At 51.9% G+C, this 16,526-nt stretch overlaps 2 protein-coding genes across 2 annotated transcripts; one reads left to right on the top strand and one right to left on the bottom strand.

Annotated features, from left to right (window-relative positions):
• Nucleotides 1-1,476: 1,476 nt before the first annotated feature.
• Nucleotides 1,477-7,214, top strand: PRODH2 (proline dehydrogenase 2). Its single transcript, XM_077313766.1, has 10 exons — nt 1,477-1,775; nt 1,913-2,106; nt 3,477-3,612; nt 3,945-4,028; nt 4,392-4,472; nt 5,013-5,159; nt 5,316-5,482; nt 5,774-5,884; nt 6,656-6,744; nt 6,848-7,214. Exons 1-10 carry the CDS (start codon nt 1,563-1,565, stop codon nt 7,015-7,017), a joined length of 1,392 nt encoding a protein of 463 aa, XP_077169881.1. The 5' UTR covers nt 1,477-1,562; the 3' UTR covers nt 7,018-7,214.
• Nucleotides 7,215-9,324: 2,110 nt separating this feature from the next.
• Nucleotides 9,325-15,535, bottom strand: CABP5 (calcium binding protein 5). The gene is made up of 6 exons (XM_077315046.1): nt 14,995-15,535; nt 13,337-13,367; nt 12,625-12,768; nt 11,262-11,371; nt 10,653-10,800; nt 9,325-9,698 (listed from the first exon to the last, which is right to left on the bottom strand). The coding sequence occupies exons 1-6, from the start codon at nt 15,124-15,126 to the stop codon at nt 9,673-9,675; spliced, it is 591 nt and encodes a 196-aa protein (XP_077171161.1). The 5' UTR covers nt 15,127-15,535; the 3' UTR covers nt 9,325-9,672.
• Between the last annotated feature and the right edge of the window lie 991 nt (nt 15,536-16,526).

Here is a 16,526-nt window from a genome sequence, read left to right as displayed (position 1 = left end):
CTGCTTGGTCTTTTGTGGAGTCCCCCATTGGGGGCTTGCTAAGGCCTCTACTTCTCTACTTTAGCTGTTAGATCAGCTTTCGTTTGGTAAAGCAGATGGGGGTCTGCAACAGAACGTTTCAGGTTGGTCGTAGCTTGGTTTGTACCTGTCCGTATAGCCCTGTGTGTGCAGACTGCAGTATGGGATTTGAATGGGCCGGGTGATGGGAGGAGAAAGTTAAGAACAATCCGCAACATTTTAGCTATGGGCGTGAAACCTGACTAGCATTTCCACAGGCACATGCACTTCTGTCCACAGAATGTGAGTCTCCCCTTCTCCCCTCCAAAAAGTCACACTCCCTAGAACAGGGGTAGTCAAACTGCGGCCCTCCAGATGTCCATGGACTACAATTCCCAGGAGCCCCCTGCTAGCATTCGCTGCCAGGGGGCTCCTGGGAATTGTAGTCCATGGACATCTGGAGGGCCGCAGTTTGACTACCCCTGCCCTAGAAGAAGTGCTGTGTGTTGTACTCTGCATTTTATTACTCAAAGGAGTCCCAAAGCGGTTCACAAACCCTTTCCCTTCCTCTCCCCACAAAAGACGCCTCAAGATATAGGTGGGGTTGAGAGAGCTCTCAGAGAACTGTTCTGCGAACAGCTCTGCATGAACTGAGTGGCTGCATGGGGAATCAAACCTGGTATTCAAGATTGGAGATTAGAGAATGGATTCTCAGGCAGAGGTCCATGGCAGCTCTGGGGGAAGTCTGCAGCCTTTTCTCTCCTGCCCTAATGGACCAGGCCTCAAGTCTACCTGTTAACGCAGGTGGTGATGTCACTTCCGGAGATATGGCGGGGAGCTCTACAAGAACTGACTGGCTCAAGGTCACCCTGCTGGCTGCATGTGGTGAAGTGGGCAGTCAACCCCAGTTCTCCAGATTAGCAGCTGTCGCTCTGACCTCTACACCAGGGGTAGTCAACCTGTGGTCCTCCAGATGTCCATGGACTACAATTCCCATGAGCCCCTGCCAGAAAATGCTGGCAGGGGCTCATGGGAGTTGTAGTCCATGGACATCTGGAGGACCACAGGTTGACTACCCCTGCTCTACACCACGCTGACATTCCTGGTCACTACCACCACCTGTTTATCCTGCATTAGGCCTGGGTCCAAGATTCCTCCCCTCCACACATACACACACACACAAAGGCTACGTACCTGTTCCTTCTTGAGGAGCGCAACCCCCATGCCTTATCATGTACGCAGGATCCTATAGAAAGTACCGCAACCTTCTGACAACCTGTATATTCGAAAAGGGCTTGAATCCGCGAGGTCAAAGCAAATGAGGTAGAGGGAGCCAGTCTTGGGGTTAATCAGTGACTTCTCCTCCTCAGCAATTTTTCTGCCCCACCAAGCCGCTCTTCGCCCACCCTGAGCTTCACCTGCTGAGCCAGCAGCCCGTCAGCCTGGGGCGGTGCTCTCCGACAGCCCCGGCGTTGCCAGTTTTGCCCCAAACACGGTGGGTGGGAGAGGCTCCAGCTGTTGCGTTCCAAAGTGCCACGCTGCAGCCTTCAGGCTGAGCCGACGGTATGCTGAGATGCAGGGCTCGTGGTTTGCATCTTGGGGCCGCGGCAGCTCTCTGGGGCCCCCAAACGCCGTCCCAGAAATCTGTGTCCCCCAGTCCTCCGCTCAACCTGCACGACAGGAAGGTGTTCCAGCACAAGGCCAGCTGGGAGATTGCTCGTGGGCTGCTGGTCTTCCTGCTCTGCTCGTCTCCACGCCTGGTGCAGAAGGCCCCCACGGTGAGACGAGGAGCTCCCCGAATCCCAAACTGCATCTTCTCCCCGAGGAGAGCCCCACAGTCCTAGGATGGGATGTCCTTGAGCAAATGACGGGATGGGTCGTCCCCTAACCCGGCATTTCCGTCTCCCCCTCTAAGCTCCTTTCCGCCTCCCGACGGGTTCTGGGCCGCCAGCTCTGGGACCGGCTGCTCCGTCTCACATTGTACGGGCAGTTTGTGGCGGGTGAAACCCGGCAGGAGATCGAGGCCACCCTGCAGCGGCTCCAGCAGCTGAAAGTCCGCCCTCTCCTTGCCGTCCCTATTGAGGAAGATGTGGGGCAGGCGAAAGAAGGGTGAGTCATGGCAGGGTTGAAGGGCTGGGGTGTTGACAATGGAGGTTGTGCGTTAATGCTCAGGGGTGGAAGGTGGGTGGCCTCAGCCCCAAATGCCATGGAGGTCTAAGGCGGGAGTAGTCAACCTGTGGCCCTCCAGATGTTCATGGACTACAATTCCCATTAGCCCCAGCGAACGCTGGCAGGGGCTCATTGGAATTGTAGTCCATGAACATCTGGAGGGCCACAGGTTGACTACCCCTGGTCTAAGATCAGAGCTAACCAAGAGCTGGAAGGAATCGTTGGTTCATCCCGAAGGGAACCCGTTGTGATCTAGAACATAATTCTGTCCACCTCAGCGGGGTATAATGCCACAAAGTCCACCCTCCAGGGACATCTCCAGCTTGGAGATCAGTTGTACTACAGGGAGAATTCAGCCCTCCACCCCCCGGGTGTTGGTAACACTAAACAGTATCGCTGCTGGTCTTAGTTTCCTTTGGGTAAGGGAGAACTGGAAACGTATAGAGCCTTTGTAATACTCGCTGTATAAACAGATGTGCACATTTGATATAGTTGTACTTGATTCAGATTCAGAGTACCTTTATTGGCGTAAAGAGTTGTACTTGATACTTGATGATTTAGGGATGCAGAGAATGGATGCAGAAGGTAAGCAGGTACTTCTCCAAGACGATAACTTCCCAGGGAGGTTCAGGTGGGAGGCTGTGTTGGTCTGAAACCGGAGAAGAAGAAGAGTTGGTTCTTATACGCCGCTTTTCTCTATCCGAAGGGGTCTCAAAGCGGCTTCCAAACCCCTTCCCTTTCCCAGGGGCCCCGAGAAGGCGGACCAAGTTTCATTCAAGGGATGAGCTTTCGTGTGCATGCGCGCTTCTTCACCAAAGTTTAGCCCTTGAGTCAAACCTCCAGGGTATACGTTTTTGTGAAGAAGTGTGAATAGAACTTTGTTGGTCTTAAAAGGAGCTGCAGGACTCCGTCTAGATTTCCAGAGAGAGAGAGAGTCCTTGCTCGTTTAAGGGACACTTCAAAAAGCGTGACAGGTATGGTTCGGGAGCTCTGCCCCCTTAACCCCAAGGAGCTGTGAGGAGGTCATGATCTGCAAAACTTCAGAACAGCAGGCTGAAGAATCTATTCTGTCCTGTGGCTGTGTTTTGGGACGGTCTTCCATGAGTTTGGCAACAGCATCCAGGAGGCCGCCAGGAGAACGTTGGCCAACACACAAGAGAAAACCAAGGTGGTTGGGGGAATGCAGGGCTGCAGGTTGGCATAGAGAGTTGTTGGGAGGCCCATCTCTGTGGATGAGGGGACAGCTGGTGACCTCCAAAGCAGGAGATCTGGTGGTGCTACAGAAGGATTCTCTGCTCTTTCCTGCCTAGGGAGGGGTGGTATGACGCCAATACCCAGGCCATGCTTGCCTGCTTGGATCTGTCAACGAAGGCCCTGTCAGGGGAAAGACCCCGCAATCCCATGATGCAACTGAAAATAACCGCCCTCATGGCAGCTGAGCTCTGTGTGAGTACCATAGGGTGGGGATAGAGGAGAAACTTGGAGTGTCAACTATTAAGCCAGCAAATCTTGGAGGAATCTCTCCTCCAGTTCCGTAAGCAAATGAATTCTGCTGGTGTGGGCATATGTTCTGAATTTGCATAACATACAGGTTAATAATTATACATGTTTTGCTGTCAATGTGGAATTACGTGTTGCCAACTTTGGATTCTGTTCCTGTTGCAGAATTTCAAAGGCCTTGCTCATGAGTAATTTTGGGGTCCTTCGCTACTTTTTTGGGAGGGGGGGACAAAGGGTTGGGTCTTACTGGGGATCCCATTTCCTGCATCTCTTCGTAGAAAACCATTACTAATCGACTGCAAGAGCAGGAAGGAGCATCGGAGCTCACCGTGGAGAGAGTCTCGGCTTTATTGAAAGGAGAGGTGAGATCCCTTTAGACCTTGCTCTTTGAGAATCTGGAACTGGTTTCAGTTTCTCCTTTGAGAGAGCCACCATTGATGTAGCGGTTAAGAGTGGCGGCTTCTAATCGGGCGAGCCGGGTTTGATTCTCCTCTCCTCCAGAGGCAGCCAGCTTGGGCTAGTCACAGTCCTGATGGAGCTGTTCTCACAGAGCAGTGCTGTCAGAGCTCTCTCAGCCCCACCTACCCCACAGGGTGTCTGTGGTGGGGAGAGGAAGGGAAGGCGATTGTAAGCCGCTTTGAGACTCCTTTCAGTAGTGAAAAACAGGGTATAAAACCAAATCTTATTCTTCTTCCTGTTTCTCTGCTTCCATATTCCTTTGCCAGGAACTGAGCTTTGCCTGCCTGACCCCAGAAGAGAACCTGCATTTCCAAAAATCACTGAGTCGGCTCAGAGCTGTGGCAGAGGTTAGACTCCTTTGGGTTGTGGAAAGTGGGGTACAAAATCCCACCTCTTCTAATTTGGAGAAGGATCAAACGGAAACCGGGCTAGATAACGAGGTGATGGGGCTATTTGAAGAGCCCCCATAGGATAAAACGTCCCCTTCATGGGGGTCAGCAGTAGGCCTTCTCTACTTGTTCTATATTTAGAAGCCCATCTTTCCATCTTTTATTCAGTCACAATAAATATTGTTATTAACCACTTGGGAAGTCTGCAGGAAGAGCAAGGAAAGAGACATCATCTCTGTGCATCTTTTCCTTCTGCTCAGTTGCTTGTCAAGTTCTTGCCTCTGAAAAGTAGGCTGTTAGCCAAAGTTGACATGGCCCGATAAATTAGCACACCTTTGAGGTTCCACATGTCTTTTGGGGGGATGGGACTAACCTAAAATCTCAAAGACTGATCTGGACGGAGCAGTGTGAAATCTTCCGTTGTCAGCCTTGTGGACCAGAAACTTGGGTCATCCAGTAAATTTCATTATGGTTAATCCTGTCTCTCTTCCTTTTCAGCATGCTGTGAAGGAAAAGGTCCGTGTCCTGGTAGATGCTGAATACACCTACATCAACCCGGCCCTGTCGCTCGTTACCATAGCGATGATGGCGGCCTGGAACACCCAAGCCCCCTGGATCTGGAACACGTATCAAGCATATCTCAAGGTGGGTCTCAGAAACAGTCTTCTGTCTTCCGTCTACCGCGCTACACTCCTAGCCGCTCTACCTTCACCAACTCTATGATGCCAGAGAACTCCTTGACGGCTTCCGGATCCATAGCAGCCATCTTGCCTCTAGCCCCTCTGGCCTGTTTTCCTCCAGGACACCCTGAAGAGGCTGAGTCAGGACGTGGCCCTCGCCGAGCGCCTGGGGGTGTGTTTCGGGGTGAAGTTGGTCCGAGGAGCTTATATGGTGAAGGAACGGCAATGGGCAAGGGAGACAGGCTCTCCTGAACGGGTGCAACCAACCTGGGAAGCTACCAATGAAAGGTGAGGAGTAGGGTTATCCGCTGTGGGTTGAGAAATTTTGGGGGGTTTGGGAGGTGGAAGGGTGGGTTGGGCGGGACCTCACTAGAGCCCACTTCCAACTAAGCCACTTCCTCCAGGAGAACTGGTCTCCAGGGCATCTCCTGGCTCCAGGTTGGGAACCCTAGCTGAGGGCGCTCTTCTCACGGATCCGTCTATCAGCTCAGCAGCTTTTGCATGTGAGGAGATGAACTTGGGTGGGGGTTCTTTCCATGCTCATGTCCATTCTTCTTTCTCTCCCTCCCCAAACCACAGCTACACGCGCTGCTTAGACTTTGCCTTGGACAGGGCGTCTCGTGCCAGAGGCAGGTTTGAGCTGATCGTTGCCACCCACAACAAAGCCTCGGTGGAACATGCGGTGCAGAGGTACAAGAGGGGCTCCGAAGAGGAACGGGCCTGGTTTTGTTCGTGAATCGCCTATAAAGATACTCAAGAGATTCTAGACGGGGTCGAGCAGAGATAGGGTTCTAATCTGACTAGCTCGGATGGATACAGAGGCAGGGAGAACGTCCTGCCCTCCGGGTGCCAAGATGGAGAAGAGTGGCACGGTGTGGGGAGAAGCAAGATTCCCTGAGAGTAACATTCTGTACACCAGCAGGGGTAAAACTGCGGCCCTCCAGATGCCCATGGACTACAATTCCCAGGAGCCCCTGCCAGCATTGGCAGGGGCTCCTGGGAACTGTAGTCCATGGACATCTGGAGGGCCGCAGTTTTGACTACCCCTGGTGCAGCGGCTAAGAGCGGCAGCTTCTAATCCGAAGAGCCCGGTTTGATTCCCCGCTCCTCTGCTTGCAGCCAGCTGGGTGACCTGGGGCTAGTCACAGACCTGATAGGGATGTTCTCACACAGCAGTTTCTCTCGGAGCTCTTTCAGCCCCACCTACCTCCCTGTCGTGGGGAGAGGATGGGAAGGCGATCGTCAGCCCCTTTGAGACTCCTTCGGGTAGTAAAAAGCGGGGTATACCTCACAGGAGTGTTGTAAGAATAAGTGGAGGAGAAGAGAATACTAGGAAAACCTGTGCTCCTTTAGAGGAAGGGTTCCTTCTATAAAATAAGTTGGAATTGTTACTTTTGTATTGGGGAGCGTGTAATTTTCTCATGTATCACCGGGCTCAGCGTTGGGCTTTTTTGATATCAGGATGAAGGAGATGGACATCAACAAGGAGGACGGCCCCGTCTGCTTTGGGCAGCTTCTGGGCATGTGCGACCATGTTTCCTTGCCACTGGGTGAGTGTTACACCCTGGTGATCCTCAACACAGCCTTCTTGATCTCTCCCTCCAATGAGAGGTCACCTCCTTCCTCTCTTTTCCCTGGATTGCCCCCTTCTAGGACATGCAGGTTATGCAGTCTACAAATCCATCCCTTATGGCTCTGTGGAGGAGGTGATCCCGTACCTGATCCGCCGGGCGCATGAGAACCAGAGCGTCCTGCAAGGAATCCGGGAGGAGCGAGATCTGTTGCGCTCGGAGCTGTGGAGACGGATCCTGAGGAAGCCTTGAGGGGAAACGGAATATCCGGAAGAGCCGCTCTGCTGTTTTTGATGACGCAGGCTCCTTCTCTTAGAACTGTTCTCAAACAGCAGTTCTCTCAGAGCTCTCTCAGCCCCGCCGACCTCACAGGGTGTGTGTTGCGGGGAAAGGGGTTTGTAAGCTGTTTTTGAGACTCTTTTAGTGTAAAAAAAGAACTCCAGCTCTTCTTCTTCTTCTCCTTCTTCTCCTCCAGTTCACATACAATTCAAATGGCTTCTTCTTTCCAAGAGCCAGATCCAGAATAGCCTATTTGGCAGTCCAAAAGGACCCCTTCCTCTCTCCTTAGTCCAGGGGTAGTCAAACTGCGGCCCTCCAGATGTCCATGGACTACAATTCCCATGAGCCCCTGCCAGCGTTCGCTGGCAGGGGCTCATGGGAATTGTAGTCCATGGACATCTGGAGGGCCGCAGTTTGACTACCCCTGCTTGGAAAAGTGGGCATGATCTATCTCGAGTTCTTTCAGGGAAGAATGCTCTCCAGGTATTAGACAGTGTTCCCTTTTCCTTAAACATATACGAACAATCTCAGCATCATTCCCTAATCCAAGCTCCTACTTGGCGTAAAACTTGACCGAACCCCCCCTCTGTGGCATCCTGTACTGGGTGTGACCGGGACATGGGCAGTGGGTCCCCAGACCGGGTGCCAGAGGTGCTGCTCTAGCCTTTGTTTGGGCTGTTGGTTTCCCGAGGCAGCTTACCATGTGATGCAGATGCTCAGATGGCTTGTGCATCCTTTTGCTTGCCTCCGGGCAAGGGGGGCGTGGCTCGCTTGGGTGGGGACTGATTGGCCTAAGGCAGAAGGGCCGGCTGGGGAGGACAGAGAGAGAGCGAGCCAAAGCTTTACATAATGGGTTTAGGAAGCCCACGCCTGCGCATAAAGGGGAGGAATAAATGGATCCAAGCCAACAGGCCTGCTGAGAGAAGGCAAGTGCCCCAGTCACAGAAGCTCGAAAGTAGCTTGCCAACAGGCCTGGAGAAAAAGATCCTGATCCTTTAACGGAAGCTTCATGGGATGTCATTTCACATCGTGAAAAACGTCAGCTGGGCTTTCCCACCCTTTTGGCCCTGATCCAAAGGGACACAGGGCGTTTTTCTCCAACAGTTAGGATGGAGTAATATGATTCAGAGGGTCATAGAAATATAGAATTGTAAGGGACCTCTGGGGTCATCTAGTCCACAACCCCCTGCAGAATGCAGGAAACTCACAAGTACCTGCCCACCAACGTTGACCCAAATTCCATGCCCAGATGATACCCCCCCCCCTACACACACACACAAAACCAGAATCCCTGGCTGGTCTGGACTGGAAGAAATTTGCCTTCTGCTCCCAGAGTGGCAGTCAGCATCTCCCTGGGCATGCAAGAAAGGACCACAAGAGCCAAGCTCAGACACAGTGCCTTCTGCCCACCCACCAGTTACAATCACCGAATCAGCATTTCATAGTGGAAGAAAACCTGTCTCGGTATCGTTGGATGGGAGCTGAGCTACAATGGACAGCAGCCACGGACCAAGAAGTAGGAGCTGAACTGACCAGCAGGTCTTAGGATGCTAGCCCCCCCCCCCCAGCGGGACCTGGGGAACCCCTGGAATTATAGCTCATCTCCAGGCCAAATAAATCAGTCCCCCTGGAGAAAACAGCTGCTTTGGAGGGTTATCCATGGCATTATACCCCACTGAGGTCCCTCCTGCCCCATGTCCTGCCCACTCGCATCTCCATCTTCAAAGTCGGCAATATTACCCAACCCAGAGCTGACATCCCTCCCAGGCCTGGCCAGGCGTGACCTTGAACCGGCCAACTCTCCTATCTGCCCCCTGGGCTCCTTTGAGGGAGTGGAACCGGAGCAGCTGTTCAAACTCTCTCGGGCTTCTTAATGAGGTGGAAACAAGGGAGCAGAGAGCTGTAAGCCTTGAATGGCCTGAGTTTGTCAGCAGCGGAGTTCCAGGAATCCTCTCTCCCAATTTCCGTCCCTGCAGTGCCAGGCTGGCCTCTCCTTGCTTGACCATCGAAACCAGGCGTCCCCCTTCCCAGCCCCACAGGCCGCACAAGTTTCATTTGTTGCCCATGACATTGTTTCCCGTAATCCATTTATCCCTGCCCATATGCTGTTCTCCCAAGCGGCGATTAAAGTACCTAAGCTGCTTTCTGGCTGGGTCAGACCCGAGCTGTCGGATTGTTTTCTGCGACCTCCGCGGGACCGCCCTGGCGGGTGACGCCAACGGGGCCGTCTCGGAAAGTTATCATGCAGATCCACAGCGATCCGATTCTAGGAAGCTTTTATTGTACATAATGGGGGTGGGGGTGGGGGAGAATGCTGTAAGGCAGGAAAGAGAAGTCCGGGAGCAAAAAGGAAAGGAGAAGGGACAGATATAGGGATGGGTTGAGTAAGAAAAAGGACAGCACGGGGTGTAGAGAAGAGGGCTTTGGGAAGGGGGGTATTGCCCCCTCTTCTATTCCGGGAGCAGTCTCAAAGCCCTTGTTACAGAACCAGCCCCTTGGGCTACTCCACTGCACTGGCAAACTGAAGACTGGCACCTCCCGGTGCAGGGTAGGGTGTGATGTTGAACTCCATCCATGAGCGGGTCTCATATTCCGTGCTTGGCTATGGAGGTGGGGAGGGAGACTCCATCAGCGGGACATCATCCTCACAAACTCTGCAAGGCAAACGTCGGGACGTTAATACAAAGGCCAGTTCATGCCTCGCCCTGAGAGAGCCGAACTCCGGGTTTCTCAACCAGTGTTTCGGGAACCCCTGGGGTGTTCCCAAAGGAGTGAGAGTGAATGAGTTTGGGGGTATATTTTAAGAAGTTGTTAAACATTTATTGGGCGATATGACCACGTATGGTCAGTGTCGATCCACCCACCCCTCCCAAAATGGCCAGTGGTAGGCTTGGAGGGGGTGGGAAGGGGAGGGGCCCCAGGTGGGCATGTCCACAGTTCTGCTTCCCAACCATATTCTGCACGATCTTGGGTTTCTGGAGTTTCTCGAAGTCTGAAGAATGTTTTGGGAGTTTCTCAATGGCAAAAGAGTTGAGAAAGGCTGGCCTAATCACTGACTTGTAGTTGGTAAGTCAACAATTGGCAGTAGCCACTGGGTCAAACCTATTGACCTAGCATCAGACTTGATTTCATTGGAGAATCCTTGAGTATTTAGTTATGTGCCCTTCATTCCCTTGTAAGGTAGAGCCCGGAAGCCGATATTTTGACTGAAAATTGAACTTTTCAGATGACTCACCACAGAGTCTCCATGTGATGACACAGGGATTGTAAGCCGCTTGGAGACTCCTTTGGGTAGTATAAAGCAGGATACAAAAAAACCCTCTTCTCCTTAACCATCTTTTTTCATAGACCATCCCCGATAATACGAAATACAAACGCTGGCCCTCTTGAGGATATCAAAAAGCAGCCACAGGCCTGTAGCCCGCAATTACAGTCTCCTTATTGCCGAAAGCCACCTAATAACCCTCTAACCCTATTACCCCAACCTGTATCATCTCACTCTCTGCTTCTAAATCCTGTCTCTCTAGACCGTTAAATGCTTTCACCATGTATCCCGCTAAGCCTGTAATCTCTAGCCATCAGTTTCACAGTCCCCAGCTACATCTCACCCTCAAAATCCACCGTTCCGTCGCCGTTGACGTCGGCTTCCTTCACCACGTCCGCAATCTCCCGAGCGGTCAGGCGTTCGCCCATCAGTCGCTGCATGGCCTGGTACAGCTCGTCCAGAGTTATTTCGCCGTCCCCGTTTGCATCAAACTGGAAAGGCAGGGTTGTTAGGGAACAGGCCGTGGTCTGGGCTTGGAGCACGGGTGTGAAATTAGTTTAGGAACCTCGATAGTAGGTAGGGTTTGGCACTGGGCAGCAGCCAGACATTATTTTAGGGGCTCTCCATCCCCCCTACAAATCACAGAGGAACTGATAGAATTAACAATCTTTGGAGGGCGGGTTAATTATAGAGTTATAGAGTGTACATTATCTTAATCTCGCATGTCCGTTTAGGTGAGCTGGGATGAGGGAACCCGTAGAAACATCATTAAAACCAAAAAGTGAACAAAGGGGGAGGGGGGATATGGAGTCACAGCAAGCAAGCTGTTGCTGGGGACTGCCAAGGACTGCATGGTGATGTGCACCAGGATATGAGGAGTACTTGTGATGAATGAAGCAGAGGTGGGAAAGAAGAAATAGGCATCAGGCTTCCTTGGCATTTTAGATCTCACCTCCTTGAAGGCATCCCTCATCTCCTGCAGCCCAATCATGCCCGCCGTCTCTGCCAGCAGTTTGGGTGACATCATCTCCACAAAATCCTCGAAGTCCACACGGCCCCCAACTGCAGGGAGGAGAGTCAGGTGGGTGGCTGAGAACAGGCCAAAAGACCTTCAGGGATAGCACAGTTTGCCCCCTTCAGCTGCACAGATGCCAGCTCAAGGGCTAGTTTGTAGCCAAAGGCTCAGGACTGGCAAAGGCTTTTTGATGCCCCGTGTTAGTCCAGGGATAGTCAAACTGCGGCCCTCCAGCGTTCTCTGGCAGGGACTCATGGGAATTGTAGTCCATGGACATCTGGAGGGCTGCAGTTTGACTGCCCCTGGTCTAGTCTCTAGAATGAATGACACTAGTCATTCAAAACAGAAAATGTAAAATAGCTCTTAAATAGCCCTCCGTGTGCCATCACGGTAGCTACGTACAACCAGGATTGATGGATACAGAGATTCGAGAAGCCGGCTCACACTGAACTCTCCTTCAAATGATCAAATACAGTCGACAAGTACAGAAGTACAGTGCAGTGCAATATAAATAAAAAGGGACCCTTATAACATCAATGCAGTGAATTGGAGTGTCAAAAGGCCTGTTGACAAGCATTTTATTGTTCAACCCATCTTCATGGTGATATAATCTTCCTTCAAGTGTTTGATTTTGAGGTTTTAGCACTTCGATGTTCATGAGACGTAATTAGGCCCTTCTCTCTGGGACAGATAGAAGCTCTTTTGGCCAACCCTAAAATAATTGGAGTCTACAGAAGATTTGTGTAAATCCAGTCGATTGAAAATTAGCCCAAAGCCGGTGGCAATTGGGCCAATTGATGCTGGAATTACATCACGGTGGAGAGATGGGTTGAAGAACGAAAGATTAAGCTCTCCTCCAAGCCGATAGAAGAGGTTCCTCTCAAATTTTTGATGCCCCTCAAAATCTGGCACCCCAGGTGATTGCCTAGGTTTCCCTCATGGTTGAGATGGCCCTGAAGTGACCACCCTGAGCCATATGGGAGGGCGGTATACAAATCTAATAAATAAATTACGGGTAAGGTAAGGGTGCTGGATAAAGATCCCAATTCCTACCACCAAAATGATACCTGGCATTCCCTCCACTGCTCCCTTTTAAAATTGGGGTGGCTACTGGGGTGGGAAGGGTCCAATTCATCCAGGAAGGCCTCATTGTGGCTCGTATCCAAGATCCAGCTCTCTTAGAAGAACGGCGGGACAAGATCCTTGACTCCAAGCTGTGCCCTTGTCTTTCCCCATCACTCTCGCCCCATTCGTCGTCTAGAAATCCCACCCCCACCCCTTCCAGGCATCTGGCACTTACGGTTCATATTGATCTGCTGGGACAACTCTATGAGCTCCATCTCGGTGGGCATGTACCCCATCGTCCTCATGAGGTTCCCCAAATCTTTGCAGCTGATATATCCGTCTTTGTCCTTGTCAAACTCGTCGAAAGCCTCACGGAGCTCTGGTTTGGTTTTTGGCAAAAAGAAAGAAAGAAATCAGTGGATGGAAGGGAATAATGAATTGCTTCTGTTTCATCCCCCCAGATCCAAGGTTTTCATCTTTCTACTGGCAATTTCATAGTAACAGATTGTCCCCCATTCCCCCCCCCAAGTATCTGCTAGGGAAACCCTGAATGTTGCAAACAATTCAGGGTATGTTTTAGGACTTCTCAGTTAGCCTCGTGAACAGGGTATCACTCCACTGCTACCGAACAAGGGATTGGCCTGCCATCTCAGTGGGGAACCCCTGACAATCCACTGAAAAACACAGAGGGGGTCCCGGAACAGAGTGTGCAAAGAGCTTGTAAGAACAGAAGAAACGACCTAGGTCAGGATTTTCTGTTTTGCTTCGGAAAGGGTGCTCTCTATAGCTTCAGGTAGAAAAAGATCTTCCTCACATTCACAACCTGACGCTAAACTAGAGATAGCAGGGTTTGAACCTGCATACAAAGCAGGTGCACACCCACGAAGCACACCCACAAAGCAGATGCACCCCAGCCTCTTTCCCCGCACGCCCACCAACCATCTTACCTTCAATCTCATCCGCTCCCAACTCCCGTTCCTGCAAGAAAGGTGTAAATACAAACATTGGGATCTGTGCTTTAGGATGCTTAGGGCTGATCCTGCGTTGACCAGGGGGTTGGACTAGATGGCCTGTATGGCCCCTTCCAACTCTAGGATTCTATGCACCTGGGAGGAAACGGCAAAATCCTTGCTTGCTCACCCAGCCTGCAAAACTGCACTCCTTCTGCCAGACCCGGAGCCCCTGGGCCTTGTCCCCCTAACCCTCCTTGCCCCCTAAGCATAACGGCCTTCTCTTCCCTGGGGCCGATCGATACCATCGTATCGAACGAGAGAGATGCCCCAGTTCTGAACCGGTCAATGTTATAAAGGCACGGAGAAGGACAAACCGACTCAAGCTGCGAGCTGGACGGCTGCCCAGATTACAATGGTGCCAGCTGTCGAGACATCAGGGTGAGATTGAGGAAGCCGAAGGGGAGATGCCACACTGTTTTTTAAAAATCCTGCGGGGCAAGAAGACACAGGGAGAGGCATCCCACCTAGCAAGAAAAGTCTGGCGCCCAAAAGGCCATCTTGATAGGTCCCTGCGTTCCACGGATTCAGGAGAGACCCTTCCGCTAAACGCCAAGCAAGTTGGATGACTTCTCAGGGTAAGTCCCTGAATCTCGGCTGTCTGCTACCAAGTCTTGACCAGAGGAGGGGGGGACTGTGCATACACAAAGAGGGGGACAGACTCCAGGTGGGGACCTGAGTTCTCCTGTAATTTCTCCAGGGATCTCTTTCCTTGCAGAGGTCATTCTACCTCTCTGCTCCTCAAATCCCACCATCCCCAGTTCCACCCCTGAACCTCCAGGAATTTCCCCACCTGGAGTTGGTGGCCCTGCTTACTGAGGAGGAGGGGGGGGTATTAGAAAGAAGATGAGGGGGACCACTTTAGCCGAAGAAAAGCCACCGCAGGGATCAGTGCCACACCTCCTCCACCAAAGCCTGACCTTCTCTTCCTTATCTTGCCAGCCAGCATTGAGGCCTCTCTGCTGAGAATCTCAGCCCAGAGGCCAAATGGGTTTCGGGGATAGAGACAGCAGAGTTGCTTCTGGCCAAAAGGATTTCAGAAACAATGCAAATGAACAAAAAAAAAAACTTGTTTGCCGGGGGCAAAAGTGGGGAGGGGGGGATATCCTCAAATGACAGACCCCTCTCCCAAGCTGAGTTTCAACATCCCGAAGAAAACGGTGGCCTCAAAAAAAGCCTCTCAAATCTAACCCTCTAGAACAGGGGTAGTCAACCTGTGGTCCTCCAGATGTCCATGGACTACAATTCCCATGAGCCCCTGCCAGCAACGCTGGCAGGGGCTCATGGGAATTGTAGTCCATGGACATCTGGAGGACCACAGGTTGACTACCCCTGCTCTAGAATGTCTCCAAAGAGACTCCGGCGTCCTAATTCCCTCGCTGCTTCCGGTTCTCTGATCCTTGAGCATCTTCCCCTTCCTACAGTATGGGCCACCAGTACCCGTTTCTTGAATGTCCTCGGCACCGTTCTCTTCCCGACGCCTGCATGCCACCACGGCCCACTTTGGGGCTCAACCCCCCCCCCCCCCGCGGAGAAAATGGCATCTCCAGTCTCTTGCCGAACCTCTTGCCCTTTCCCTTGCCCCATGGTCCTACCCCCTGTTTCTCTGCAATCCCCTTGCGTAGAAAGATACAGGCCGGTCCCAGCGGGTTCTTCATGGCATTCAGTGATGCTTGCCCTGCTGCTCCGGCACCCGCATCCCCCGGCGCGGTCCGCTCGACGTTCATATCTGTTTGCCGACGAAGACGAGATGGTTCTTGCAATGAGGGCGATTTGGAGAGGGGGCAACGGGGAGTTGGGGGATTATCTCTCTCCTCGCTCCTGATCCCCGCGCAGGGCCTGGTCGCTGTCCCAGCAGTGACATCTGCCGCCAAATAAATTCCCCCCTCCCTTCTCCAGATTAACAGCTGCTAGAGGGCAAGGGCTGGACGCCAAGGCTCCTGGCTCCTCAGGCTGGGTGGGAACGGGAGGTCCGGAGGGCTGGAGGACAGGGGGGTGTAGGAGTCCAGTTTCTTCTGTGACGCATTCGTTTTTTGGCTTTTCCGGGGCACGCTTAGGAAGGCAAGTGATGGTTCCGGGATTGGAAGGGAGTCGGTGATGGTCATGGATGGGTTTGGGGATGCCTAGAGGCGCTGGACAGATTTCAAGACGATGACCAGGCAAGCGTCTTACTAATTCTAGTAACACAACCTAGAGCCAGGTTGCCTTAGGGAAGGGAGCTGGAAGTTTGGGTGGATGTGGGAGACACGTACTATAGTAAGCCTGCTTGGCATGGTAGTTAAGAGCAGTGGCCTCTAAGCTGGAGAACTAGGTTTAGATTCCAGCTAGGTGACCTTGCACCAGTCATGGTTCTCTCAGAGCTCTCAGCCTCACCCTCAGGTTAAAAAAAGCATCATATAAGAACCCTTCTTCTTCTTCAGTAATATCAGGTCTCTCTCAGCCTCACCTCCCTCACAGGGTGCCTGTTGTGGGGAGAGGAAAGGAAAGGCAATTGTAAGCCGCTTTGAGACTCCTTCAGGTAGTAAAAATCTCTATTCTCTTGGTCAATTGGGAATCTGCACTCTCTGGCTAACAGTTTCCCCCTTCCCAGGATTTGCAAAGCAGAGAGATCAGACCCTAATCCTATTGCGTGGTTGACTAATATGCTGCCCTGCAGGTTATATTGACCCACGGGGTCAGCCGCCTAAGGCGAAGTAAGAAAGGCGGTCTGCAATATAAGTGAATGAATGAATGAATGAATGAATGAATGAATGAATGAATGAATGAATGAATGAATGAATGAATGAAATAGTAAAAAATGTCTAGTTCATGGAGTTTGGCACAGGAAATTTGCCAGAAGCAGAAAAGTGATACAAGAGAACAAAACCCACTGTATAAAGACGACACAGTAAGAAGAGGGACAATATGAAGAAAAGCTGTTAACCGGTGCTTTGAAAGCACAAACGATTCATAAAAACACTGCAGGGAGGAAGAAGAGGAAGAGGAAAGAGGAAAAAGGGAGTTGGTTCTTATATGCCGCTTTTCTTTACCTGAAGGAGGCTCAAAGCGGCTTCCATTTGCCTTCCCTTTCCTCTCCCCACAACAGACACCCTGTGGGGTGGGTGAGGCTGAGAGAGCCCTGAGATTC

The sequence above is a fragment of the Paroedura picta genome, chromosome 16 (genome assembly GCF_049243985.1).
Source record: "Paroedura picta isolate Pp20150507F chromosome 16, Ppicta_v3.0, whole genome shotgun sequence".
Taxonomy (NCBI): domain Eukaryota; kingdom Metazoa; phylum Chordata; class Lepidosauria; order Squamata; family Gekkonidae; genus Paroedura; species Paroedura picta.
Note: the sequence above shows the minus strand (reverse complement) of the source record. Positions and strands in the feature narration are given on the sequence as shown.